Raw genomic sequence first — 26,706 nt, 5'->3', positions numbered from 1 at the left:
ATGGTCAGCCATGTCAAATGTTGCTGAGATGCTGAGGACAGGGAAATCACTGGATTTTTTAAGGAAGGGAGCCACTAGGGACCTTACAGTCACATAGTCACTGGAAAGGTGGGGCTGGACTTCTGATTGACATGGATCCAGGGGAGAAGAGCAGGTGAGGAAGGGAGATGTTGACTACTCTTCTGAGAAGCTTTCCTGTATAGGAGGGCAGAGAATTGGGGAAGTAGTAGGAGAGAGATGCAGGGTCTGTTAGGAAGAAAGAATATACATGTTTGCATACTAAGGAAGTATAAATGAACAGTGCATGGAGAGTGAGTAATGGCAGGAACTAAGTCCTGGAGAAAGAGGAAGTGGGATCCAGTGAAGCAGGCATTTGGAAGTAGACACTTCATCCACTGTCATAGGAGAGAAAGCAGCTCCACATGGTGGGTGGATTTAGGGGTGTGAAGGTAAGAAAGTCCCCATCTGATTACTTTCATTTCCTCAATGGACTGTGAAAAAAAGGTAATTAGCAGAGAGTGAGGGGGATGGGAGGCTAAAGGTGAGAAGAGGGGGGATAAGTGGTGGACATAGTAGGAAGTATGGTGGGATGGAGGGGTGGTGCTGCCATGTGGAGTATCCAGCTGGTACTCAGGGTCACTAATTTAAAGTTGGACCAGTCAGCATCTCTGCATAGTTTCTTAGCCATATTCAGCTGCTTGAGAACAGATGAAGAATAAGTGGGAAGTTGGTATCTTGATAGGGGTACAAAATAGGGAGAGAGGCACAAGGAAGTTAAGGGTCTCTGCAAAGGGAATGAATCCAAGCTGGGTTAAAAAAGAAATGCAGGCCCAAAGAAGAAGGTGGAAACATAAGAGTGGGCGTGTGAATGACCTGTAGGTCTTACAGCCAAAGGATTATGATCTCACCCATATAGGGTGAGATCAAAGGATGGGAGCTGGAAGCATGGGAGGCGCTGGTCAGAGGTGAGATGTTTGGAGTCAAAAACTTTGAAGGTAGTGCAGTTGCTAGTAATAGCAAGGACATAGATAGATAGAACCAAATCACCTGCTGGGGTGGGATGGAAAGAAATATAGTTACAGATGAGATGGTTAAGAAGCCTGGTTCCTGGATGCATCATCTGTAGGAGGCTAGAGAAGGCTGGAGAGGAACTCAGTGAGGCAGATTTCAGTGAATGGGCAGGAGATGCATGCTGGCAACCCCAATGACAGAGCTTGCTATGGTTTGGATGTCTCCTCCAAAACTCATGTTGAAATTCAATGGCTATTGTAAGACTATTAAGAGGTGAGAACTTTAAGAGGCCATTGGGTCATGTGGGCTCTGTTCTCATGAATGGATTAATCTCATCATCACTGGAGTGGGTTGGTTATTGCAGAAGTGGGCCCCTGATAAAAGGATAAGTTTGGGCTGATTCTGTCCCACACTTGCTCAGCACGTGATGCCTTCCATGTGGGATGACTCTTGCCAGATGCTGGAGCCCTCTATCATAAACTTCCCAGCCCCCAGAGCTGTGAGCTAAATAAACCTGTTTTTTGTTTGTTTGTTTTTTGTTTTAATAAATTACCCAGTCTGTGATCTTCTGTTACAGCAGCAGAAAACAGACCAAGACAAGCTAAAATTCAAACCCAAGACAGGGCCCCCAGCACTCTTTCCCTAACCACTACATTGTACCACAAATTGTCACTTGGCTATGCAGATTTCTTAATTCTTAAAATGGATACATGAATAATGCATACCTGCCTGGCTGAACAATGCACATCAAGGAGCTTTGTAAGGCAATTTCCGTATGTTAGGCATACAACCCAATCTCAGCTTGACTGCGCCGGGAGGCCTGAACAACTCCAATCAGATGTACAGGTGTACGACCCACTTCAGCTCTTGTTATACACACTTCTGAATTGCCATCTGGGCCATGTATATTGCTCACTAATTTGATGTTAGGGACTGAGCTGCCTGAGGGATTTGGGGATTGTGTGAAGGTGAACATGGCAGTAAGGTGGACTTCGTGCAGCTGCTGGGTTCCTGACACTGGTTACAAGTTACATCTCTTAACTTGTAACCAGGGTCAGGAACACTGGTTACAATATAATGGGGTGTGTGGCTTTGGAATGAATCCCTTTGAGAAGCAAAGCTTTCTTTTACAAAGCAGGTCATCATCTGATCATATTTTACTTTTTTAAAAAATAGGTGCCTAGGTAGAGTTGGGAATCTTGGAAACAGCCATTCATTCAAATTTACACTGATTCCTAAAATATTTCTGTAGCCCCTCCCATGCGCCATGCCCTGTGCCAGGCAATGGAGAGACATGGAGGGGAACAGAGGAGACAGGGTTCTCATCTTCCAGGAACCCAGAATCTGGCAAGAGAAGCAGATGCTAAGCACACAGTCACACAAGTGATTCCATGCCAAACCAGCAGGAAGTGTGGGGAGTGACAAAGAGGGAGCTGGCAGGGGCAGGCCCTGCAGTCCCACTTCTGCACTGACACAGGCAAGGACCTCTTCCCTGCCTGCCACGGGGGCTGCCAGACCTTCAGAATCAGCTCCCATGTGATCTCAGCTTTCTTTCCAGACCTTCCATTTTAGAAGAGAACACAACAATCCAAAGCTGCAAGGCCTCCAAAATGCACCCTGCCCTAGGAAATGCCAACACACTCAGCACAGGCCGAGGTCCCTGTCTACCTTTCCCTCTCGCACCTGGGCTGTCCCTGCAGAATTCCTGGCAGGTCCTGGTGTTAGCAGCTAAACAGGCTCACACGAGGCGCTCCGAATTCAGAACACTTGGCAGCAGGGAAGGAGATCATGGCCATTTGGAAAGGATTAGAGAGGAGTCACGCGGAGTGCGATTCGGAGTTTGCGTTTATCTCAACTGAAACTTTCCAGAAAGCTGGGACAACTGATTCCAATAAAAGCTTCCCCAAGTATTTTTGGAGGCATTGTGATGGTGCTGGGCCGTGTGGGTGGGGGTGGCTTTTCCTGGTTTGTGGAATTGCATTTCATTACTGATTAAACTTCCGTCAAATTTGTGAAGCAACATCCAGTTTCTAAGGAATGTGTCATGGGCAGGTGAAGAGAAAAGGTGGAACTACTGGACCGAGAGGTAGAATTCAGCAGGGCCTCCTTATGGCTAAGAGATGCAGCCAGGGCCAGGGCCAGATGGGAAATCCGAGTCAGTGGGAAAACTAGGACCAGAAGGCCTCTTAGTTCAGGACTGAACTTTTCCTACTGCTTTCTGGGGGTAACAAGGGCTGAGGCTTACAATCGTTTAGTTTGGTTTCAGTCTAGGGCAGGGTCAGGACAAGGACCCAGCTGACTCAGAGAGCCACAGAAACAGCACTGCCAGAGAGGGGAGCTCCAGAATGAGCTGGCTGCCTTGCTGTGCACCTGCCAGCCACTGGGAGAGCATTAAAGCAATGGCCCAGCAGAGAGGCTCATGCACAGCCAGCCCCTCTAGCTGCAGGGGCGGGGAGACCAGCAGGGAGGCCCTGGGAGGTTCTGGGAACCTGGCCTGGGCCCAGCTTGTTCAGTTTTTATTTTTTGTTATGAATCCCCAGCAGTCCAAGGTTTTCACTTACTTATTCACTCCATCCACTCAACATATGTGGATTAATCACCCACTTTGTGCCAAGTATTATGCTCCATGATTGACAGAAATTACCTCTTTGCTCTACTTCAAAGTAGTCACTCAATGCATAGCTGCTGCCATCATGGTTATTATCATGATATTAATTGTAACAGTGACAAGCACTACTAAGATATAGCTTCTGACATGGAGAAAGAAGCAGCTAAGTTTTCTGCATACCTACTATGTGCTGGGTCCCGGGCCAGCTTTAGATACATCTTATCCCATCAACAATGGCTTACTTCACAGCTGGGGAAGCTAGCATAGAAACAAATAATTGCCATAGGTCTGAGGGCACTAAGAGGGACTTCACAGTAGGTGCCTCTGTAGTGACATCATTTGAGTTGGATCTTGAAGACCGATTTCACCTGGTAGAAAATAGGGAGGAAGGGAAGGGCATTCCAGGTGGAGAGAACAGCATATGCAACAGCCTAGAGGCTTAAAGTGAGAGATGATGGGAATAGACGTTAAAGATGGCTAGAGAGGAGGGTAGCACTGGCAGGTGCTTGGTGCAAGGTCTGGGCAGGGTCTGTTCCCAGGACATGACCTTAGGCAGAGCCTCCCTCAAGCCAACCTCACCTCAGGAGGTGAGTCCTGAGCTGGCCATGTCCCCAGGCTTTCCTTGCTGGTGTGCTTAAGGGAGGCCCGCTTGGTTTTTCGGTTTTCTGTCCCACCTGTCCATGCCCACTGCAGCTATTTCCAGAGCAAGGCTGAGGGTTCTCAGGTTTGGGCAGGAGCTTGGTCCTCTTCAACAAGTTCCCAGAGCTCTAGTGAGCCCTGTAGGCACCACGTGCTCTATCCTCTCAGATCTGGTTGGCAGCCTCCTTCACAGAGAGGTACTAGGTGGCGAATGATGGGAAGCAGGCGCAGCCTCGCTTCACTGCAGCCACTGACACTGCCAGGAGTCACAGCACAGCCAAATCCCAGAGTCCCCAAACTGTGCTTCAGCTCTTGCTGATGTCTCCTCATCCTCCTCCTCCACCCATACAACCCTGTAGCCCCCAGACTGGGCTATGGTTCTTCCCCCTCTGTGGAACTGCACAATTCAGAGACAGCAGAGAAGATCTTGAGCAGTCAGGAGCCCTGGCTCTTCTATTCTGCCATTGATTGACTTTCTGTTTGATGCCAAGAAAGTTGCTTAACCTCTCTGAGCCTGTCTTGTCATCTATGCTGACAAGACAGATGTTAAGCAACATCTTCTTTGCTGTCCTAGGATTTTTGGCGCTTGATAAAAACACAGTGAACTGGCAAACATGACATGTGGCAGGGAGGTGAGTCAACCAGGGACACCAAAAATGCCTCACTTATCTCCCTCAGTCCCTAGCTAGGCACTGGCTGGTGGCATGATGAAGACTTTGGAGAGGGGAGATGCTGGCAGGCTCTGTGGCCTCCCCCGCCCCAGATTCTGTTCTGCCCCGGGAAGTCTCTGCCTGGGAAGGGGGTCCTGGTGCTTTCTCCACCCACCAGGGAGCTATGGTAGCCCCAGTGTGCAGGGGGCAGCAGCGTGCTGCCCATGCATGGGGCTGTTTGCTTCAGTGCCTTCCTTTAGTAACCTCCACCCAGCAGCCATGACACTGGACCCACCTCTGGTGGCAGGGCCAGAGTGTGGCAGGGTTTGGTCTCAGCCAGCATCCAGCTTCCCTGCTACTCTTCAGCTCCATGACCTCCCTCTCAGGCTAAGCACTGCCAAGAGGTCCCAGCACACTCGAGAAACAAGGAGGGTGGGCAGGGGTGTGGCTGCCCAGGGCTCCGCTCTGGGTGTGGGGGGCAGAGAAGCACTGGATGACACTGGTCTGACTCACCACTGAATCATTCATTCAGTTATCCACCAATTACGTCCTTGACAATAATTAAAGAGAACTGCATCTACAAGGGATGATTAAGATATTCCAGTTGAGGACCCAAAGAAAATGCATTTTCAAAAGTACCCTTCCAGGCTGGTTATGTAACAGCATAGGACACAACATACCCAAGAGGCAGTGACCAACCAGAGTGCAGCAGATGCCACACTGCAGGGGGGCTGAGGCCCAGAGGACTGGGCCGTGCACAGGGTGGTGTGGCCGGGTAAGCTACAGGGAAGGAAACGTGCCTTGGTCTCCCTCCTGCACAGAAAGGCAGGGCAGGGCTTGCCAACAGGGTTGCCGAGATCTGGGCAGCTGATGCTACTCAGGGTTACCAGGGACTGCACCCATGGGTTAGACCCTTCAGTCTTTAAAGTAACCCCATGGGGTAAGAACCATCATGGTCTTCACTTTAGAGAGGCAGCAACTGAGGCAAGGAGAAGTACATCTACTCACTGACAGCACATAGTTTGAATATGGCAGAATTAGGACATGAATCCAGGCAAGCAGGCTGGCTGCAGTGCTGGTGTGTTTAGAGTCTACACTAAACTATACTGGAAGGATATGAGCCAACAGTCCTCCCAGCTATAAGAACATCTTAGCTAGAAGGGGCTCAAAGGACCTTGGACATTCCATTCTTTCAGTAAGGGAGAAACTGAGGCACTGAATGGTGATACCTACTGCCTAAAGCCACACAGCCAGTTAGTGGTAGAGCCAGGTCTAGACTCCCAGTGCCTAACTCACCACTGTTCTCTCTACCCTAAAGACTCCAAGTGTGTCAGCATGGACATCTCCAGGAGCTCATGAGGAATGCAGGCTGTCAGGTCCCACCCCAGACCTACCGAACAGAAACTGCATGGTAAGCAGATTCCCAGGTGATTCGCAGGTACCTTACAGTTTGCATGCTATCCTACCTTCCTGGTCTGTAACATCTGTTGCTATGAGTATAAAGACATTGTGTTTGAACACTGTAAAATCTGCATTTACAAGATTCTGGATGCTTCACTGTGAGGTCACCTCGGAATGAGATCCTCTGGGATCTGGAGGAAGCAGATGGAGGAGAAACCCCAGAGCTCCATTCTTCTAAGGCCCAGGCACACCAGTTACCATGGACCTAGTAGTAAGCCAGGAATTCAGCCCTGAGCTGAGGGTTGGTCAAGTGAAGGGTGGGGGCAGCACTCACAGACAGAGTCCAGAGCATTCTCCACCATAGCCACTGGCCACTTGGAGAAGGGACCTAGATTGCCCTGGTAGGTGGCTAAGGTAGAACTTCTGGGGGCCAGAGTCTCACAACAGTGGTGGCAGCCAAGAGTTGGCTTGGGGTGGGGATCAAGAGGCTTTAGTACCCTTCTCCATTCTCTACTAGCACCTCTCCAACCTCCTGGAAAGTGCTCATCTTCCTGCAGTTTCAAGCCCCTCCACCCCCGGCTCCTCACCAACTCTCCCTGTTCAGAAACTCTGCTACTGCCTTGAGTGAGGATCAGAGGGTGGACTCTGCCCAGAGCACCCACCTCGGGCTCCACACACATTCTGGGTTGCTGGCTGGTGACCCCACGAAGAGCTCTAGACCCTGGAAAGTCAGTGGAACTGGACAGAAAAAAATGAAAGGGCCAGAAAGCTTGGGGAGGACTCCAGAACTGGGGGTGACCACAGGAATAGACCAATGGCCTTTTGTTATCTCTGAGATCCTCTGGATTTGAGGCAGACAAGCAAGGCAAGGGAGTGCCACTCCAGGTGTCTGGGATGGGGACACTTACTGAACACTTACAGAAGGCTACCACCACCATCTCCAGATCAAGCAGGAGTTTTTACCCAAAGGCTCCAACTGCCCCCACAAGTCACTCAGCCTGCCTTCTGCTCCTCAGACGCGCACCCTCCTCTCCAGCTCCTCCCCTACTGTGTGCTGTGCAACACTCACCCCTACCAGGAAGCCTTGGTGCCCTCTCAAAACTGTGCTGGATTCTCTACTTGTCTCCCCAGATGCGCAGTGTGTGTGGGTTCGTGCATGCTGTTTGTGAGTGTGAGAACTATGTGTGTAAGAAAGGGTGTGGGACAGAGTTGGAGAGAGACACCCACCTTTGGCAATACTGATGTAACTCTTCCAGGGAGAATGAGAGCTCAAGCTCTCAGTGAATGTCCCTCGTACTTGCTGGATAACTTGGGCAACCTCTCCTCCTCTCTGAGCCTTGTGTAAAATGAGAAATGAGGTTAAATTCACCCTCTTCAGACTGGTCTTGGAGATGCTCTAGGGTTCCTCAGAGAAGACTTCAGAGAGTGGGTGGCATCCAAGGAAAGGCCCACTGGTGCTGGCTCCAGCCCCCACCCACAATTACAGCAGCTCTGCTCCTATTTTCTATAATGGGCTAATTGTTGGCTTTTGTTGACAAAATGGTCTACATGCCTGGGGAAAGTTCTGAAGGATATCTGTGGTACTTCCAGCTAGAATACTCTAGGAGTGTTATCTTTGCTCCTTTAGGCACAATTCTGAGCTGTTCAAGGCTGGGGCCCTAGGGCATAGCCAAGACTGAGTGGAAATATGTTCTGTCTCAGCTGGCTTGGCCCAGGAATAGTGGCAGACCATTTCTGGGAGCCCACAGGACAGCAGGAGGGTCCAGGTACCTTTCTTGTCTCAGTCTTTGATGGCCTGGCAGTGCCCCCACCGTTTTTTTCTTCTTAGCTTTCTCCACTCACCCAGAACTTCCCAAAGGGAGCTGCTCTCATTAAAACAAGGGAGGCTGAAGATGCTAAGCATAGCCTTGTTCAGGAGGCAGCTCAGCTCCTGGAACTAAGTGCAATCCTGAAGAAAACCAAGTAGATGTGTGGCCCTTTTCCGTGGAGCAATTAGCTGGATAACTGTCCAGTTGCTGCTAGGCTTTGTAGAGGCATAGGCTCAGATACAAAGAGACCAGACAGTCTCTCGCTCCAAAGGGGCTGGCCACAAGCACCATGAAGACAGCAGTACCCATTGACTCAGCAATTTTACCACCTGGAAGTCATCCCAAGGAGATATCGCAGAAAGAAAAGGCCATCTTGCATAAAGATAATCACTGTGGCATTACTCAAAATAGCCCCAAACTGGGAAACACCCAGCTATCCAGCAACAAGGGTAGTGAATTACAGAACATTAACTATATGGAATATTACACACCCACTAAAATCTGCATGTGAAGGCTATATGAAAACACAGAAACAATATTGATAATACAATGTTAACAAAACAGAAGCAGCTTAGTACACACACACCAGTTAGTTTCCTTCCTTTTTCCTACAAAAGGCATAATAAGGAACTGTAGGGGAACCTACAAACATGAAAAGTTGTGTTAGTGCAGTGGTATCATGAATGGCTTGTTCTCCCATTCATTTAATAAATAATTATTGTTTACTATGAGCTGAGTCTGATGCTGCGTGCTGAGGATGGAGCAGTGAATGGTAATACATTTCCTGCTCTCTACCCAGAGTTTCAAATTTAATGAGATATTTTCTTCCTAAATGTCCTTCAAAGCTGCCATAGCATCATCTTTCAATAAAAAATAGTTGATGAGACTGGGCACGTTGGCTCCCGGCTGTAATGCCAGCACTTTGTAAGACTGGGGTATGAGGATTGCTTGAGCCGGGAGTTTGACACCAGCCTGGGAATGTGGCGAGGCTGTCTCTACCAAAAAAAAAAATATATTAGCCAGATGTGGTGATGTGTGCCTGTGGTCCCAGCTACTTGGGAGGCTGAGGTGGAAAGATTACTTGTGCCCAGGAGGTTGAGGCTGTGGTAAGTTGTGTTCGCTCCACTGTACTCCAGCCTGGGCAATAGAGTAAGACCGTGTCTGTTAGAAAAAAAAAAAAAAAAAGTTGATGAGAGAAATATGCAAGGAAGAGTGCACCTCTCCTTCTGGATAATGTATTTTATTCCAGATATCAAAACTATCTCCAGCTGGATTACATATATGTTAGAAGAAAGTTGAATGTAAATGTGGTAGTGACATTTTTGGGCTTATAATGTCTTAGCTTCCTTTGTAGCAAAAACAGTTTTAAAAAACCCATGTTGAAAAAGAGGGAAAAAGTTAGGACTTGTTACTAATCTCGTGGCTGAATAATTAAGTGTGCCTAATTCTGAAAGTAGCAAGCTAAATTATGCAGTGCCAAAAGTGACAACTCTCATACCTACACCATCCCATCTACAGCGGCATGATTTTAGCTTTATAGCTAAAAAACCCTGCCAGAAAACCTAATAAAAGGAAGCAAAAATATTTCTGTTTATATCAAGCTGCCATTTGAGAAAGATTTTAAAATATGTTCTTTCCTATGTGTAAATTTGACAGCAGATGCATAATTAAAATCCCAGTGGAGAGTTTCCATTTAATCTTTTCAAAGTTAACCGACAAACATTCTTTAGGATGTGAAGTGATGGGTTAATTCTCTTTGGATTGTTTGGAATATCTCTGAGCTGGAATACTGCCTTCAAGAATATTGTTTCATGCTAAAAGAACATAAGACACTATCTCTGTCTTTAGTTCATAGAATCACAGGATGTGCAGACGACAAGGCCAAGGCCACACATGCATCTGTGATGAGTGATGGTTGTCTTAGATGTTTGTTAATTGGGGAAATGAATACAAGGATATATTCACATTAAAACAAACTAGATTTCAACCCCTAGGGAATATGTCACATAGCGTAAATGGGAGAAATAATAATTACCCAGGATTTCAGTTCAGTATAAGCAATCACTATGAATAACTCAGACTACAAAGTGGATTTTTATTTCGCTTGAGTTATTCAGATTAACTTTCTACACAGCCTAAACGACTGCTGAATAATCACAGGCAAAATTTTCCACTGGTACTGCACTGTGTAGACACACGTGTATCTACACGATTGCAAACTGGCCAGCTGTGGATACAGGACCCTGTTCAAACCAAATGTCAGGATAAACATTCTACATCATCATAGTGTTCCATGTAACCTTGAGTACACACAGCCATACCTGAACCTTTCATTATATCTTTGACCAGGTGAAAAAGCCCATTCCTGCCCCTTCTTCCCCACCTCTATAAACATGTGCTCCCAAGAGTGTGTGTGCCTTCATGCATACACACATGCACACACTTGTGCACACATACACACACTGGTGCAAAAAAGGGCAGAAAGCAAGTGACTTCTGTCCTTAGATCCCAGTTTGCCAGAAGTTCTCTTACTTGTTAGTGCCTCATCTCTGCCCTTTATGCTGGCTCTTGCCTGACTAGCTAAGACCTGCCAGATGCTTCTAACTTGCCTGACCTATAAGATCTGTCTGATCCTTCAAGTTTTCTCTGGAGTTAATCAGTTGATGACCTGACCAATAGACCAGCAGACCAGTCCCTGGCCTGGTCACACACACACAAACACGCACACACCCACAAACACACACACACACACCTCTCTCTCTCTCTCTCTCTCTCTCTTTCTCATTCAGACAGACAGACACATATCCTTTATTAAATACTTTAGTTTCAAACAAGAATGTTCCCACCAATTATATGCATGAAATTGGTGGATACTGCACAACTTGGTTTCTGGACCTAGCTGAGCCCCTCATTAACTGTGTGACCATTGACAAGTCCCCTAACCCTGTTGCCAAATGAGATTGGGCCAAAGGTCCCTTTCTTGTTCTAATCCTCTTCAGTGAGGATGGCGAAGATATGTTGCTCATAAATGCTGTGATCCAGCTGCCCATATTGGAATATGCCTTAATCTTGCCATGTAGAATAAGCTTTAACCTTTCAAAATATAGCCTGATACACACAATCATGTTATGGAATGAATGGAAGGGAAGATTTTCTACACTAAAGTCTAGGTGAATAATATAGCTGGGTCTACAACACACACACACACACATATCCTTTTGATTAGGCAGTATACATAGCTGAACCAAATCATTTTGTTCCCTTGAATTCCATGGCACTATGTGAACCATATACACTGTGATACTCACTCATCAAATAAAACTGAGTATGTGCTAATTTTCCTCTTCATTGGATAAAGAGGCAGATAAAGAATCCTGATGGCCCATTGTGGACTGAGCTTTGGCTCCCTGATATGTTGAACCCATAAAAGCATCAATAATAATAATAATTGTCTCTGAAGATTTAGGCCATTTAAGAGAAAGGAACTATGTAAGCAGAAGAGAAACTGACCTGTGCAGATCTTTACTTAAATCTCAGCCAAGTGCATTTTGTAAAGAGAAGGCTGAAATGCCAATTACGCTACTTGGAGATTCAGCAGAACTTATCTGACTGATGGAAGTGACCAATTTGAACCACTGACCCCAGTAGGGTGATAACCAGCAGAAACTCTGCTACCTGTGTGGCTGTCTTGGCATTCTCACAGAGGGCTAGTTCAATCCTGAGGCTGGTTTGAATGTTTCCCTGCAGATTTTGGAAGCAACATGCTGGGTCACTCGTAACATAACCACATGCTTCAGTGTAGCCCTCCTACATTGCTTGCCTACATCTGAAAACACAAATCAAGAAAGAGAGTATAGTTCCTTTCCACTTGACTAAAGAACAGCCAATCCTGCCAATAGACTACAGGCTGGGGCATGGAACAATTTCCCAACACACTGACTTGATTTTGTGCAAATTGCTGAAAGAGAAGCGTTAGAAGCTGTGGCTGGGCTCAGAGTCAGTGCCTCCAAAGAGGCACCAAACGACAGATTGATGGAACTCATCAGAGACCACAGGTCATTGGAATGGGGACTTATTTGGATGGACTCATGGCCCAAAAACGAAAGGGACACTACCAACAGCTTCCCCTTTAGCCTGTGGGTTCCATTAGGAAGCTGGAACATGTCACTGGGGAAAAAAATGCTGTGACCACCCAGTATGTGCAGAGGTGCCTCTAGGTGGAAGAAAGGGAAAGGGCATGTTTACAAAACGAAGAGCACAGGTCAACAATGAGCTATGGATGCATGATGTCATCCTCCAGGACTAAGCATCCTTAGTACTTTTAAAGCACTTTAAAAAAAAAAGAAAAAACTCTAGTTGCTATAGCAACTTGATGCAGCTCTTAAAAGGGGATTTTGTTTTTTGAGGGGGTCATTTTATATCTTCTATCACCATAACAACATGATATAGCTTTTTAAAGGGTATTTTTATCCAATTTGTGTGTGCTTTGGACTTGGGCCATATTTGCCTTTTCTATTTAAAATAATCAGATCAAGCATGACACATGAAAAATCATTGAAGGCAAGGAATTGCTTTCATAGACTATACATATACACTTAGAGAGACATCTCTAGCTGCTCATATGCTGCACATGGAGGCAGCCTCTCTCCCTGCCTCCAAGCAGCCATCTGCCATAGCTTACCCTGGTCAGTTACAGTCCATGCCTCTGTCTCTGAACTGGCATGCTAAACCACTCCAGAAGGTGTGTCTTTGAAATCCTCACGTCTCAGCCCAGCAAATCCAGCCCCCTCCTCCAAAACTGCACAGCAGGAGACAGTGCCTTGGGGTGACTAGAGGTGTGACCAGCCAAGTGCGTTCTTCCATCTTGGGATTCAAAGCAGGAATGGGGGACACACACATCCTTGTCAAGGTAATAAGCTTGTATTTCTGCTGCACCCCATACAGGTGAGTAACTGAGGGTGGAGGCTTTGTTTCACATGACACCCAGGGCCCAGGGAAAGTGGGGGATGGGGAAAGTGAGTGAGAGGAGAGGAAAAAAAGAGGAAGGAAGGGGTGGATGGAGAGCAGTGGTGGCTCCAGAATTTCTCCACAGCAGCTCAGAGGCAGCAATCTGGCCACAAAGAGAGGGGTGGGGGCTTGAAGGACTATTTACACAGCATTCTTCATAAGGTTGAGAAAACATGAACTGTTTATATCCCAAAATATAAGAGATGATGGAAAGAGATGAGATGGGAGAAGAGATGATGGAAAGAGTAGGGGAACCATCCCTGCTCCCAGCTACCCCTTGCTACCACTAATGGTTGGAAAAAGTGCAAGGGAACAAAGAAAAGGTCAAGAAATTGGAGAAAAGGCTGGGAGTTGGGGGAGAGGAGAATGAAGGGAGACAGAACAGCAGCAGCCGAAGTCCTGGCCTCAGGCTAACGGGCTTTACTTTGGGGGGCGCGTGGGGGGCGGTATGGATTATAGGAGTAGCAGGTGGGAAGGAGATCTAGGGAAAGTGATTCTGGGGCAAGTGGTCCCCCTCTCCAGGGTAAAGGAGTTAGAGGCCACTGGAGGTGGGAAAACACAGGGTAAAAGAAGAAAGAGGGAGAGACTATGAAAAGAAATAAAAGCACTGAGGGTGGAGGGAGAAGGGGCTTTTGAGATAATCCTGGGAAGGAAACTGAGGCCCAGGGGTTGTGGATGGAAAATAGGAAAGAACCCATAGCCCTTGGCAGGTATTCTTAGAGGAGAAAACAGAGGCTCACAGAGGTCAGGTCACGGAGCCGGACAGTCTCGGAACGCAGGCGGCGCGGGCTCTCCCCATTCAGCCACACCGCCAGGCGAGTTACCCGGGGTGAGCGCCAGAGGTGGGCTTTCCTTCCGCACCGAAAGCCGGGAAAGAGAGAGGGCGGGGGCGGGCGGAGAAGAAAGGGCGAGACAAAAGTAGGCAAAGGGACATTAGAAGAGAAGGGCGAGCCGAGGGACGCAAACCGAGCGGCCGAGCAGCGGAAAGGGCAGCAGGTGAAAGGTACGGAGAGGAAAGACGCGCGGAGGGCGCGCCGCTCACCTATGGTTGACACCACGGTGCCCACGAAGTAGAAGGCGCCCGGGAAGTCCCAGCGCGGGCGCAGCGCGTCGGCGCGGACGCCGGCGGCCAGCGCAGCCTCGTAGTGCCGGAGAAAGGCGCGCAGCTCCGGCTCGGCCACGCCGTGCGCAGCGCTGAAGTTGCGCAGCGTGGCGCCCCAGCGCGCCCGCGCCTCCGCCTCGCCGGGGCTCTCGAGCGCCGAGAAGACTGTGGCACCCGCCACTAGGTAGAGGCCGATGAGCGCCGCCAGCAGCACGAAGCGGCCGGTGTCCTCGTTGAGGTGCGAGCGGCGGCAGCAGCAGCAGCAGCAGGAGGGGCGCGGCAGGCGGCGGCGGCTACGGCGGGGCGGGGGCCGGGGGCTGCGGGAGGACATGGTCCGGAGCTCAGCCCCGGGGCCGAGGCGGCGCTCGGGGCCCGGGCCGCGACATCCCCCCGGCGGGAGCAGGAGCGTGAGGATGGTGGCCAGGGGTCCGGGGCCGCCGCGGAGCCCCTCGCCGCCTTCCCAGAGCCCGGACGGAGGGGCGCCTCCGCCTCCTCCCGGGCGCTCAGGCCACACGCGAGTCTTGCGGCCCAGCGGGTGCCCAGGCAGGGGCGCTTGTCTCCGCGCCCCGACGCCTCGCCGGCTCCTGCGGCTCCTTACCCGCCGCCCTCGGGCGCGGGGCTCCGCAGCTAGGCCCCTGCCGCCCCGTGGCCGGCGTCCGCGGGGCCCCGGGCCTCATACTCCTCTCCAAACAGGCCGCGGGCTGCGGGCGGGATGGGCCGTGGAGCCCGGGCGCCTAGGACCGGGACGCTGCAGCCAGGCACGGAGAGAGCCCCCGGGGGCGTCCCATGAGTCGTTCGGGCTCGGCGGCTCCTATGTGCGGGTTGCGCGGGCAGTCCTGCTCCCGCCCCCGGAGCTGAGCTGGCGGCGTCGGCTTCGGAGCCTCGGAGCCGAGCCGAGTCCGGGGAAGCGCTCCTTTCTCAGCTCTAGCCGAAGAGCCGCCCGGCAGGGAGAGGCGGAGTCACTGGCGCCCGGGGCGGGGTGTGGGGAGGGGTGAGTAGGGACGGGAGGGAGGGGGTGGAGAGTTGGGCTGCTGCGATGCCTCCCGGTGGCTCTGGTGGCACTGATGCAGGGCATCGGAGCAGGTGTCCGACTGCGGTGCTGGCTACCACCCCGCTGGGGAACCTCGTCTTGCCCCTCCCTGCGCTTCTTCTCCGGAGTCTCTCTCTTATCTCAAGCCGCGGTGAAACTTTGCTTAACTTGGTGGTGCTCCGAGGTCTCCAGGGCTGGGGGCCGCGCGACGCGAATCCCCGACACTGGGTTCTCGGGCTCTAGTCCGAAGTTTAAGTTCCTCCTTCGCTAACTCATTTGCTCTGGATAGAACCGCGGCGCCAGGAAGCAGCGGGTTCCATTGGAAACCGGGAATCGGGAAGAGGCGATCGCTGGGCTCCGAGCGACCGGGGAACGAGGGCGTTTTCTCCCCCTCCCGACCGAGCGGGCGGCCGGCGTCAGCACCGCGGACAGCGCATCGGTGCGGCAGCTGCGGGCTGTCGCGAGCAGCTAGGGTCGCAGGGATCCGAGGCCGGGGCGAGGCTGCTCACCCCGATGCGCTGTGCTCCTCAAACCCTCCCTGTTTTCCCTTCTACCTTCCATGTGCACCCCCCACCCGCCACCCGAGGCAGGTGCGGTCGCTGAAGCAGACTGCTGACAGGGCGGGGACGCTGCGGAATAGAGACGGGGGAGGAGTCAAGCGCGGGTGGGGGACCAAGGTGCCACGGGTGGAGAAAGCGCCCAGGGGACTGCCGGGCTCCTCTCGCCACCCCAGCTCACCGCCTCTCTAGCCCGGGGCAGGGAATAATACCCTGGCTGCAGTAGACAGTAGAGGAATAGAGGAGGTATAGGGGAAGCTCCAGTAGCAGCTCCCCTGAGGCCAGCGCGGGGGCTATGGAACGCCCCGGGGAAATGGTCGCCCCCTACGCCCCACCGCGGCAGGAAAAGACTGCAGATGTCCCGCGCGGCTGCGGGCGCTTCTCTGCTGGGCACAAGCAGGATTTGCCGGGGCCACAAAGTTCTGGCGAGCAACACCCTCAGTATAGGCAGAAAATCATCCTCTTCGGGCAGCCAGCTCCTTCCCTGTCCTCCCCCTTACTATAGACTGCAGGAAGAAGGACCCTGGTGATGATATGGTGGCAGAAAATAAAAATAACAACGATGGCTATGCTTGGATATCCCAGGTGGGTGAGCGGTGGCAAAATGCAGACTCCTGCCCCTTGCCTCTCCGCCACCCCCCGCCCCTGCCACTCACCCATTTCTAATCCAGGGCTGTCTGGCTTCCAGAATAGGAAGGATTCCAGGCTAAGGTCAACCCAAAGGGGTGGTAGCAGCGCCAGTCAATTATGGGTCACAGTACTAAAAGTACCACTCACTGAGCATTTCACACCTTTGAAACCAGGGCCGGTCACAGAATGAGAGGTGGGCTGCAGGACAGGAGAGCTGCCCAAAGCTGAAAGGCATCTGACTTGGGATGTTGATTGTCCCAAACCAGGGGGCTTTGGAGATTGGGTCTTCTCAGATATGCTGCTCCAGTTTATAGATGGAGCCAAGTACACTTTCCTCTGTATTATGGAGAGATGGGTAGAAACTCCACCACCACCACCATATCAGAACTAGGCTTCCTGGCACTGGATAGCATGTGGCTAGTTTTGCAGGGCTCTTCTTAGAATGGCACCAGGGTGTCTCTGTGTGAGGGGGAGAATATCTTATCCACCAAGAAAGCTGAACCAACCTCTTTTCTGGAGCACAGTACAAGGTGTATACAAACACAAAATTGAGTTATTGCAGACTATTGTTATTATTGCCAAAACCAAGTCACCTCTTTCTCCAAGGCTTTGCCTCCCCTGGACTCTCCACAGATACTGCTCTAGGCCCTGTTCCCCCAGTAACCCCATTCTTATAGCTTCAGCACACAGTGAGGACAGCCCTGTCATGGACCTCTGGGGCTGGATTCCACTTGGCTGGTCAGCTCTTGACAGAAGCCCTGAGAAGTGTCATTCTAGGAGTTATCCTGGAGACTCCAGATGTAACTGAAGGGCATTGCCAGGCTTCTCAGAGGCCGTCTTTGCCCAGACTCCCAAAGCAGAGACAGGGTGCTTCACTGCAGTGTTCCCTGCCTCTGGGACCAGTTCCTTGCCCAGTTGGCAGAAGGCCTGTCTTGTCCTCCAACTTGCTATTTTAGCTTGATTAGCAGCAAATTTCTGGCATCAATCTCAGCTCTGAATGACCTAATCAATTTATGTAATAGGGAAATGATGAGTTCCCTGCACACAGGCACAGGATTTTTAGGGAACCAGCCCTGTGATGAATGTGGTGTTTGCCCACTAAATCAATATTTAAGCTACTGACTTCCAGCTGGCTATGCTCAAAACTTTTATCCCAGCCCTGAATTGCTGCAACAGACACCCAAGGACGAGGGCTTCCTTAGTTTCTCTTCACTTAGGTCCATCCTGCCTGCACTTGCCAGTCCTCACTGTGATCATGCCCATCTGATCTGATCATGTGATTGATGTATCAAAACTAGTCTCCAATGCCCCCTAAAGCTATCAAAATGTAATCTTTAAACCCTTGAGGATGCCATTCAAAGACCTTGATGAGGTGATTTCTAACAAATCATTCCAGCCTCATCTTCTATTAACTTTTACTTATTCCCCATGTACTCTATATTCAGCCCAATCACCAGGCCTTTACTTGTGCTGTGGCCCCTACTAGAGCACCATCTTCTCTCTTCTCTCCAGTTCTTTACAAAAACCAGCTCAACTCTGGTTAGACATTTTTTCAAGAAAGTTTTTCCTTTGTAGGATATTTTGAGCCAATCACTTCAATGCCACCTTTTCAACTCCATGATTATTGAATCTGCTATGCATGCAAAAATTCCTGATTAAGACATGCAAATAGGTACAGCCTCTCTTTCTCTTTTCTGTATCTCTCTATGTCTTTCTGCCATATATATATTACATAAACATAATATAGGAGTGCTAGCCAAGAAAATTAGGTAAGGTCAAATGCAACCAATTGACAACTCCAGTCCTAGGTATATACCCAAGAAGATAAGCAAAAATGTACCTTCACAAAAACTTGTATGTGAATATTCATAGCAGCATCATTCATAATAGCCAAAAAGTAGAAAGTGATGAAACTATAAGTCCATTACCTGATTAATAATAAATACAATGTAGTATATTTATACAGTGACATATTTGTTAAGAAGAAGGAGTAAGTACTAATATATACCACAGTGTGCATAAATCTTGAAAGCATACTAAATAAAAGATCCCAGTCACAAAGGATCATATAGTGTATGATTCCGTTTGTATAAAATGTCCAGAATAGAAAAATCTATAAAGACAAAGCAGCTTAGTGGTTGCTTAGGGATGGGGGTTCAGGAGAATGGGAGTGTCTGCTAATAGGGATGGAGTTTCTTTTGGAAGTAATAAAATTGTTCTAAAGTTGATTGTGGTGATGATTGTTCAGCTCTGTAAATATACTAAAAAGCGTTAAATTGTACATTTTAAATGAATGAATTGTATGGTATGTGAATTATATCTCAATAAAGCTGTTAAAAACAAATACAATGGTATGAATTGAGATAATCTTTATTCAAAAAATTGAAATAAAAAGGAATTTATCCCAAGGAAAATAATTTCTTTTAGAAATGAGAAAATTTGAAACAATTTAGTTGTATTATAGAGAAACTTATGAAATTAAATTTTAATAAAGGAGTTTGCTCCAGAATACTTTCTCTTAAAAATGAATCTGTGATCGTAAAATTTGGGTGACAAATTTTGCATTCTAAGTAGTAGCAGATTCAAAATGTTCTGGTTGCCTTCAAACCTCTTTGATCTTCTTGTTCTCAGAACTCCTCTGGTACTCATTGTCTGTATTACTTATTGGCAATTAACCAGATACTTCTTCTTAATCTGGAGAAGATGATTATCCTGTGAAGGGTCACTTGAGTGGCCTTCTTAGTAGAATAAATACAGCAACCTCCTCCCCCCATTCTCCTAGAATTAGGGTTTTATAAAATCTTTTATGTTTTAAGTCAGTTAGCAAATGTTTCCTTCCACCATGTTTCACAGAGCTGGTAGCTGGGCAGGAGTGAACCAGTTTTACCCAGAGCCTTCCAGAATGGAAGGGAAAGACATCTGATTTGTCTTCCCTGAATTTAAGGTCAAGGAGTCTTGTTGAGGAAAGCATGGGGGGAGTCTGGTCATAGCCTAGGAGCTGGGAGAAAGGCCCCTTGAAATAAAATTATTCTGAGTAAGCAGGAGTCTGACTGGAGGCCTAGACAAAGGTCTAAGTGCTTTGGCGACACAGGATGTAACGGATGCTGGATGCCCTGTAGTTCAATCTCCCTAGAACTGTGTGGGGTTTGAAGACAAGTGTTGAACCTTGACTTGTGACCTGAGAAGACAGTAGTCTTGGTGCCTAAAGTGGTTCCTTATGATAAAGTGCGTCTTGAGTGGTGATAGTCACGAAATGTCTCAAATGGTGCAGCAGCATTTAACAATAACATTTGTAATAGCACTTATAATACTGTCCTCCTTTTCTTTCCAATTGGCATTTGAAGGATGGGGTTCCTGTTGAACTGAAAGAAACATGGGTAACATGCCTCTATTTCCATATTGCTCCTGTGTCTAGGTGTTCTATCCATTATTGAAAGTGAAATATTGAGGTCTCCAACTACATGAGTGAAACTATCTAGTTCTCCCTTCAAATACATCAGTGCTGGTGTCATATAGTTTGAGGCTCTATTGTTTGCTGCATATATGTTACAATTGTTATGGCTTCTTGAGGAATTTACCCTTTTATTAATAGAGTTGGTGCCTGATTTACAATAGTTTGACTTACAATTTTTTGACTTTACAATGGTATAAAACCATTGCACTTTTGACTTAATGTGTAGTACTCAATAAATTACATAAGATATTCAAAACTTTGTTATAAAATAGGCTTTGTGTTAGATTATTTTGTCCAATTGTAAGCTAATATACATTTTGGACTTAAGATATTTTCAACTAATGATAGAAATAGAAAAGAATTTATCTCAAGGAAAATAATTTCTTTAAAATAAAAAAATGGAAAAATTAGAAACAATTTAACTGTGTATAGAGAAAATAATGAAATTAAATTTGGATTTACCCCCATCATAAATTGGGGAGCATCTGTATATTATGTCCTTTTTTTGTCTTTTATTATAATTTTTCTTTTTGAGACAGGGTCTCTCTCTGTTGCCTAGACAGAAGTGCAGTGGCACAATTATAGCTTACTGCAACCTAAAACTCCTGGGCACAAGCAATCCTCCCACCTTCACCTCCCAAGTAGCTGGGACTACAGGCACGCACCACCATGCCCAGCTAATTTTCTTACTTTTCGTAGAGATAGGGTCTCACTATGTTGTCCAGGCTTGGTCTCTCAAAGTGCTAAGGTTACAGGCATGAGCCACTGCAACTGGCCTACAACAATTTTTGGCTTAAAGTATATTTTTTCTAATATTAGTATAACCTTCCAGCTGTCTTTTGGTTACTGTTTACAGGGAATATCCTTTTCCATTCTTTCATTTTCAACCTATTTGTTCATAGATCTTAAGTGAGTCTCATGTAAACAGCATATCGTTGGGTCAGGAGACTCTTAAAACTCAACTTGTTAAAAATGTGTGATTTTTCAGCTGCTTTCTGGTTATTTCCAAATAACTGATTAACTCATGAACAGATATTTATTGAGAAGCTACCAGGTACAAAGCAGTATACTATAAACTCTCTCTCTCTCCCCCTTCCTCCCTCTCTCTCTCTCTCTCTCTCTCTCTGTGTGTGTGTGTATGTGTGTGTGTGTGTGCATGTGATAAACCTTGCTCTCCCTGCAAGAGCTTAGAGTCTGGCTGGGGTGATAAGAGGCACATATATGAAGCAGTAGGGACTGTGACATAGCAGATACAGTTAGGAGCTGACTGTGGTGCTGCTCACAGGACGTCAGAGAAGGGAGCCTGTAGCAAGGGTTGCAGGAGTCAGAGGAAGCTTTGGATAGCAGGAAGCTTTGGATAGAGAAAGAACGGGAGCAAGACCTGAAGGATGGGTAAGGTTTGGATTGACTGAAAGAGAGGGGCTATGCCCACCAGGATTATTGACCTGGGTGCAAGTATAGAAGCAAAAAAAGCATATTGTATTCAAGGAACTATGGTGGGCTGATGTGGAGTATGGGTGAGAGGAGAGGGAAGAATCTCTTTGTTATAATCCAGGACCTCCATTGGTGGCCTCTCAGCCTTTCTGTACAACTTTAGGGCATAGACTAACTGACCCTGTGAAACCCAAAGGTGAATTTTTTCCTTCCAGAATGAGAGTCACATATACAATATAGGTTGACTCAGGCTTGATAAAGCCAATTTTATGGCAAACTTTGTTTCCACACAAACATTGCCACACTGAAAGACATAAGCTATATCTGCAGGGGATCAGGAAGACAAATTAGGAACATACTGGGTGTAAAGTTAGGGGCTCTGATATTAAAACCTCCCTGGGCTCAGTTGCCACATCTGTCTTTGTGAAGAATGCACTATGTCATCTTTAAGTCACCATAATATTTGAGGATTAATGAAGCCACTGATTGCTGCCTGTTGATAGGGAGTTTGGAAATGAAGACAAGAATCCTAGAGTGAAGAGTAGCCTTAAAGCTTTGAGGGCAACTCCTTATTTCCTAATCCTCTTGTCCAGAAAGTTGTGGATTCCTTGTCTGAATGTCTCTATGGAGTCCTGTCTTCTAATGCTGAATCATTCTTTATTAAGAAGTGATTTTTAAAAAATGGTTTTTAAATATTTCAACTCTTTCTTATTTTAAAATCGAATCTAAATTTTTTTGTGCTCTAGGTAAGGTCATATATGAATTGATTTTGTCTCAAATGGATTTTGATATAACTTTTAAAGACTGTATTAAGTAATACATAATTAAATTCTAATGTGACTTTTAAAAACTATAAAAAGTAATGCATAATTAACTTCGAATAATTGGAAAATTCAGGAAAGCTAAAAATAAGAAAACAAAAATTACACCCAATTCTATCCCATTATGCAGAAAAAATTACTGTTATCAATCATTTTAATGATTTTACTGCCTAGTTGGCTGACTCTGCCTATCCATATATACGTACACATATTTGACTTTAGTAAAGTTATAGGTTATTTTACATACTACTTTAAACTTACTTTTTAATTTAACATCATATATCATTCAAGACACCTTTTGATTTAAACATATTTGTTGAGCACCTACTATGTGCCAAGCACTGTTCAAGGTACCTGAGATTGTCCAATGAACATAGACCTTATATTACTTTTATGTCAATAAATACATACAAAGTATCATTTGTTGGCCTAGTGTCCTCTAAAAGAAAGCTGTAGCTGAATTTCTCATTGGTAGGTATTGCTGGATTTTTAAGGTTTCCTACTCTTCCCTCTTCTCATCTTTAGTTCATCATTCTTTTTTTCCCCCATTAAAATATCAGCAAATGTTTGAGTTTGGCTTCTCAGTGAGACTTCTAGTTCCCACCCAAATCTGTTCAACCTCTTTTTTAGCAACAGAACACCCATTTTATTTGAGATGTCACTGTGACCAGTTAAAAGACCCTATTTTCCATTCTCCCTTATAAGGTGAAACTGTATTTTTTTTTTTTTTTTTTGAGACGGAGTTTCGCTCTTATTACCCAGGCTGGAGTGCAAGTGAAACTGTATGTTTAAGTTTTAGAAAACAAAGCACAAAATATTAAAAAAAGGCTGCATAAAGGAAGCTAATTTCTTTCCACCATTTCTCTTTCCTCAGTCATGCTTCCTAGAATATGGATGTGATGTCCAGGACTCTGGCTGCCATCTTGAGTCATGAGGTGACTTTCAGGATGGAAGCCACAGTGTGAAGGAGCAAGTTCCTGCTTGAATGAGTCTGAGACTGGAATTGAGACCTTCAAATATGGTGAGACAATCAACAGGCCTGACCTTCATTTGCTTCAATTTTTTCCTCTCGTTTCCTGATCTCCCCTCTTCTCTCAGGTGTTTGTACCTTGTGTTCTCATTATGGTTGACTTTCCTGTGGGATTTCCCCTCCATTTGGTTCCTCCATTTTCTTGCAGTTGAGAGAGATGAAATGTCAATAACTTTTCTAATCCAAAGCCAACAGGCTGTCAGAACCAAGAACAAAAACAAAGCAAGGGAGGAGGGTTTAGGAGAAAGATGCTACGAGCTATGAGCTAATATCTCATCATTTGAAAGAGCCAGGAATCTAAGAATATTGAACTAATCTTTTTAGGGAGAGCATTTGTTTTAGCTAGGCAACTCTAGAAAGGGGATGAGACCCAGAGGAGGAAAGAATGGAGGATGTCATTGAAGAGTAGATAGATTATGGAAGCAATGATTTTTATAATCAAACCATTCTCATTTATTAACTTGCCTGTGGGTTGCAAAACGTGCAAAGATGAGATTTGTTCATTAGACATTAAGTAAAACTGAATGCTGAAAATGGATCATAGTATAGAACATGATGTTTGATATAAAGAAATGCATAGGAAACTTTGGGTAACTGTTTTACTTGCTAACAGCCCAGAAATGAGCACTGATGAGTGGGGAAATTGGAGGAAGGGTGTGTAGTTGGGGATGGTGTCTGGAGGGGTAGCATTGATGGAGTTAGGTGTGGGGATGAGGTGGGGAGAAGAGTCTTGGGGATGTCTTTCCAGGTATTACATGAGTCAATAGAGCTTCTGGGGGAAGGAATGTTTCTTGTGAATAGAAGATCTTCACTATAGTTGAGCATATGAGTGTGATCAGTCAGCTTCCCTTCTTCTCCCTCCCTCCCTCACTCTCTTCCTTCCTTCTTCCTATACAACAAATATTTTTAAACCTCTACTCTATGCCAGGCACTGTGCCGTTAAGGATCCTAACTCATTTAAAATTGCCTTTATATTAATGACTAGGTAGGAGGGAGGGTGGGAGTACCATTAGGGGCTGTTGGAACAGCAGATAAGGAAGCTAAGGCCCAGAAGGGCAGTCAGAAGTACTCACCTAGTAGTGTATTTGCAGTCTTCATCAACCGAACAGTCCCCTGGGCTAGCTGACCTGGAAGTGGACGGTATTCTACCTCCTTATAGTCCTGGAGCCTCCTGCCTGCAAGTTCCCTGGGGCTCTTATTGAATATGCAGGCCTTTCTGTTCAGTGTATTCAGCAACTCAGAGCCTTATAGTAGAACAATTGGAGGAGAATTGCCAGATGGAGATGAGGGAGATGAGGGAGAATGAAAGGGAAGACAGAAGACAAAAGCTAGAGAAAAGAACAGCTCAAGAAAGGTTTGCTGGAAAGTTCAAATTTTTCCATGCATATTGAACAAGAAGAAAAGTGCTGAATAAATGCACACTCAGACATTGATTACAGTCTGGGTGGGGCTGTCTCATTACATGAGCCCGCATTATGTTATACTTAAAAAGCATAATATAGTGTAACCTGAGGGTAATAAGCCAGTCAAAGCACTTGCAGGATTCACCCTGGGAGCTATAGCCACCCTTGGCATTCTTCATAAACAGATTTTTCTTCATAAACAGATTTTTCATAAACAGCCTGAGAAAACCCCTCAGGCTGGGGTGGAGGAGGCCCCCTCCCCACTCTGAGTGAAAATGCCAGGATTCGAGTGACTCTCTCCTCTCTTCTCAATTCTCTTAACGGAAGCTACACCTCAAAGGGCCTCAGGTTCATTGAAAGGATCCCAGTTTGGTTTGCTCATTTCTTTCTCCATCAAGTATTATGGAACACCAACTACATGCTAGACATGTGGCTAGGTGCTGGATACAAGAGCCAAAACTAATTTGGTTTCTGCCTTCATTGAGCTTCAGGATCAAAAATTACACAAGTCAATGAAAAATGACCATGGTAACAATGGCTATGAAGAAAGATTATATTGTTTCAGAAGATGCATATAGGGAGCTTTGACCTAGGCAGGGCTGAGACAGGTAGGCATTCACCAGGAAGAGGGTGGGTGAATGCCAGAGGGCAGCTGTGCACAGGGAATGGCATGCCAAGGCTGTTGGCAGGAGGAGAGAACTGCGGAAGACCACTATGGGAGTATTTGGGGCTGGGCAGGGGCCTGACCCTACAGGGCTTTTGGAAGCTCTGTTACTGGAAAGGGGTCCCAATCCAGACCCCAAGAGAGGGTCGTTAGATCTCATGCAAGAAAGAATTCAGGGCAAGTGCACAGACTACAGTGAAAGTAAGTTTATTAAGAAAGTTAAAGAATAAAGAATGGTTACTCCCTAGACAGAGCAGCCCCAGAGACAGGTTGCCCATTTTTATGGTTATTTCTTGATTATATGCTAAACAATGGGTGAATTATTCATGTCTCCCCTTTTTAGACTATATAGGATAACTTCCTGATGTTGCCATAGCATATGTAAACTGTCAGGGCACTCATGGGAATATAGCAGTGAGGACGACCAGAGGTCACTGTTGTCACCATCTTGGTTTGTGGGTTTTAACCAGCTTCTTTACTGCAAGCTGTTTTATCAGCAAGGTCTTTATCACCTGTATCTTGTGCTGATGTTCTATCTCAACCTGTGACTTAGAATGCCTGCCTGGGAATGTAGCCCACTAGGTTTCAGCCTCATTTTATGAAGCTCCTATTCAAGATGGAGTTGCTCTGGTTCCAACACCTCTGACAGCTGCATAAGAATTCCTAAGAAAAAGGGGAAGCCATGGTGTTCTAAGCAGAGGGTGATGGACTCACCAGCTCCTTCTGCCTCTCCCAAGGTCTCACTGCGAGTTAAGAGAAGCCTGTTCAGAGCCCTGACTCCCTCTCTCTTGCACTTGCCCCATCTAGGGATACCCACTGCCATTCATTCAGCCTTAGAAATTCCTCTCAAATGGATGTTTCCTGCTTCCTGAGCCTACTGCCTCTGCCAGAGTGGGAGGCCTAGCCTTTCCAACACTGGATTGTTGCATCCTTCTGTTCCTCCACTTGACAGTCTTCCCTCTGCAACCCACCCTCCATGACTGGTTTCCTTCCTAAAACACACACTGACCTTTGCCTGGCTCCCCAGAGCCTAGAGAAGAAATCCCAGTCTCATTTAAGGAGCTCCCAATGCTCTGCTCCTTTTGACCTAACTTACCTGTTGCCTTATCTCCTTTCTCCCCAAATTCTTCCTGCCTTCCCTGTACATCTGATGCTATAGCCCCAAGGACCTTCTCAGCTTTCCCCAAACAACACATCATCTCTGCTATTCTGTCTTCCTAGAACACCCATCCTTCCCTCTTTTTACTGGAAAACTGTAACCATAATAGGTCCATTGTTTGATGTGCGGAGCAAGGCAATACACCAAGATACTGGGCTGCAGCAGAGACAAGAGATTTAATTGTAGTGTTGTATTTGACCGAGTGTAGAAAGTTATCACAAGACAAAAGTATGTCAGATTACAGGGTCATTTTATTATGCCGGCGACCACAGAGGACTCACGTCTCTCCAACCTGTGG

At 46.9% G+C, this 26,706-nt stretch overlaps 1 protein-coding gene and 1 long non-coding RNA gene across 2 annotated transcripts in view; one reads left to right on the top strand and one right to left on the bottom strand.

Moving 5' to 3' along the window:
• KCNK12 (potassium two pore domain channel subfamily K member 12) overlaps positions 1 to 15,827 on the bottom strand; it is a 55,361-nt gene extending 39,534 nt beyond the window's left edge. The window contains exon 1 of the mRNA XM_017548531.2: positions 14,167 to 15,827. Coding sequence (XP_017404020.1) covers positions 14,167 to 14,557 — 391 coding nt within the window. The 5' untranslated portion in view covers positions 14,558 to 15,827. The remainder of the gene's footprint in view (positions 1 to 14,166) is intronic.
• Positions 14,375 to 26,706, top strand: part of LOC119474091 — a 30,353-nt gene continuing 18,021 nt past the window's right edge. Inside the window, exons 1-2 of the long non-coding RNA XR_005203389.1 lie at positions 14,375 to 14,464; positions 23,040 to 23,173. This is a non-coding gene — a long non-coding RNA (uncharacterized LOC119474091). The remainder of the gene's footprint in view (positions 14,465 to 23,039; positions 23,174 to 26,706) is intronic.

This window comes from Cebus imitator, unplaced genomic scaffold, assembly GCF_001604975.1.
Source record: "Cebus imitator isolate Cc_AM_T3 unplaced genomic scaffold, Cebus_imitator-1.0 Scaffold209, whole genome shotgun sequence".
NCBI lineage: Eukaryota > Metazoa > Chordata > Mammalia > Primates > Cebidae > Cebus > Cebus imitator.
The sequence above is the reverse complement of the archived record's forward strand: the minus strand, read 5'-3'. Positions and strand labels throughout refer to the sequence as shown.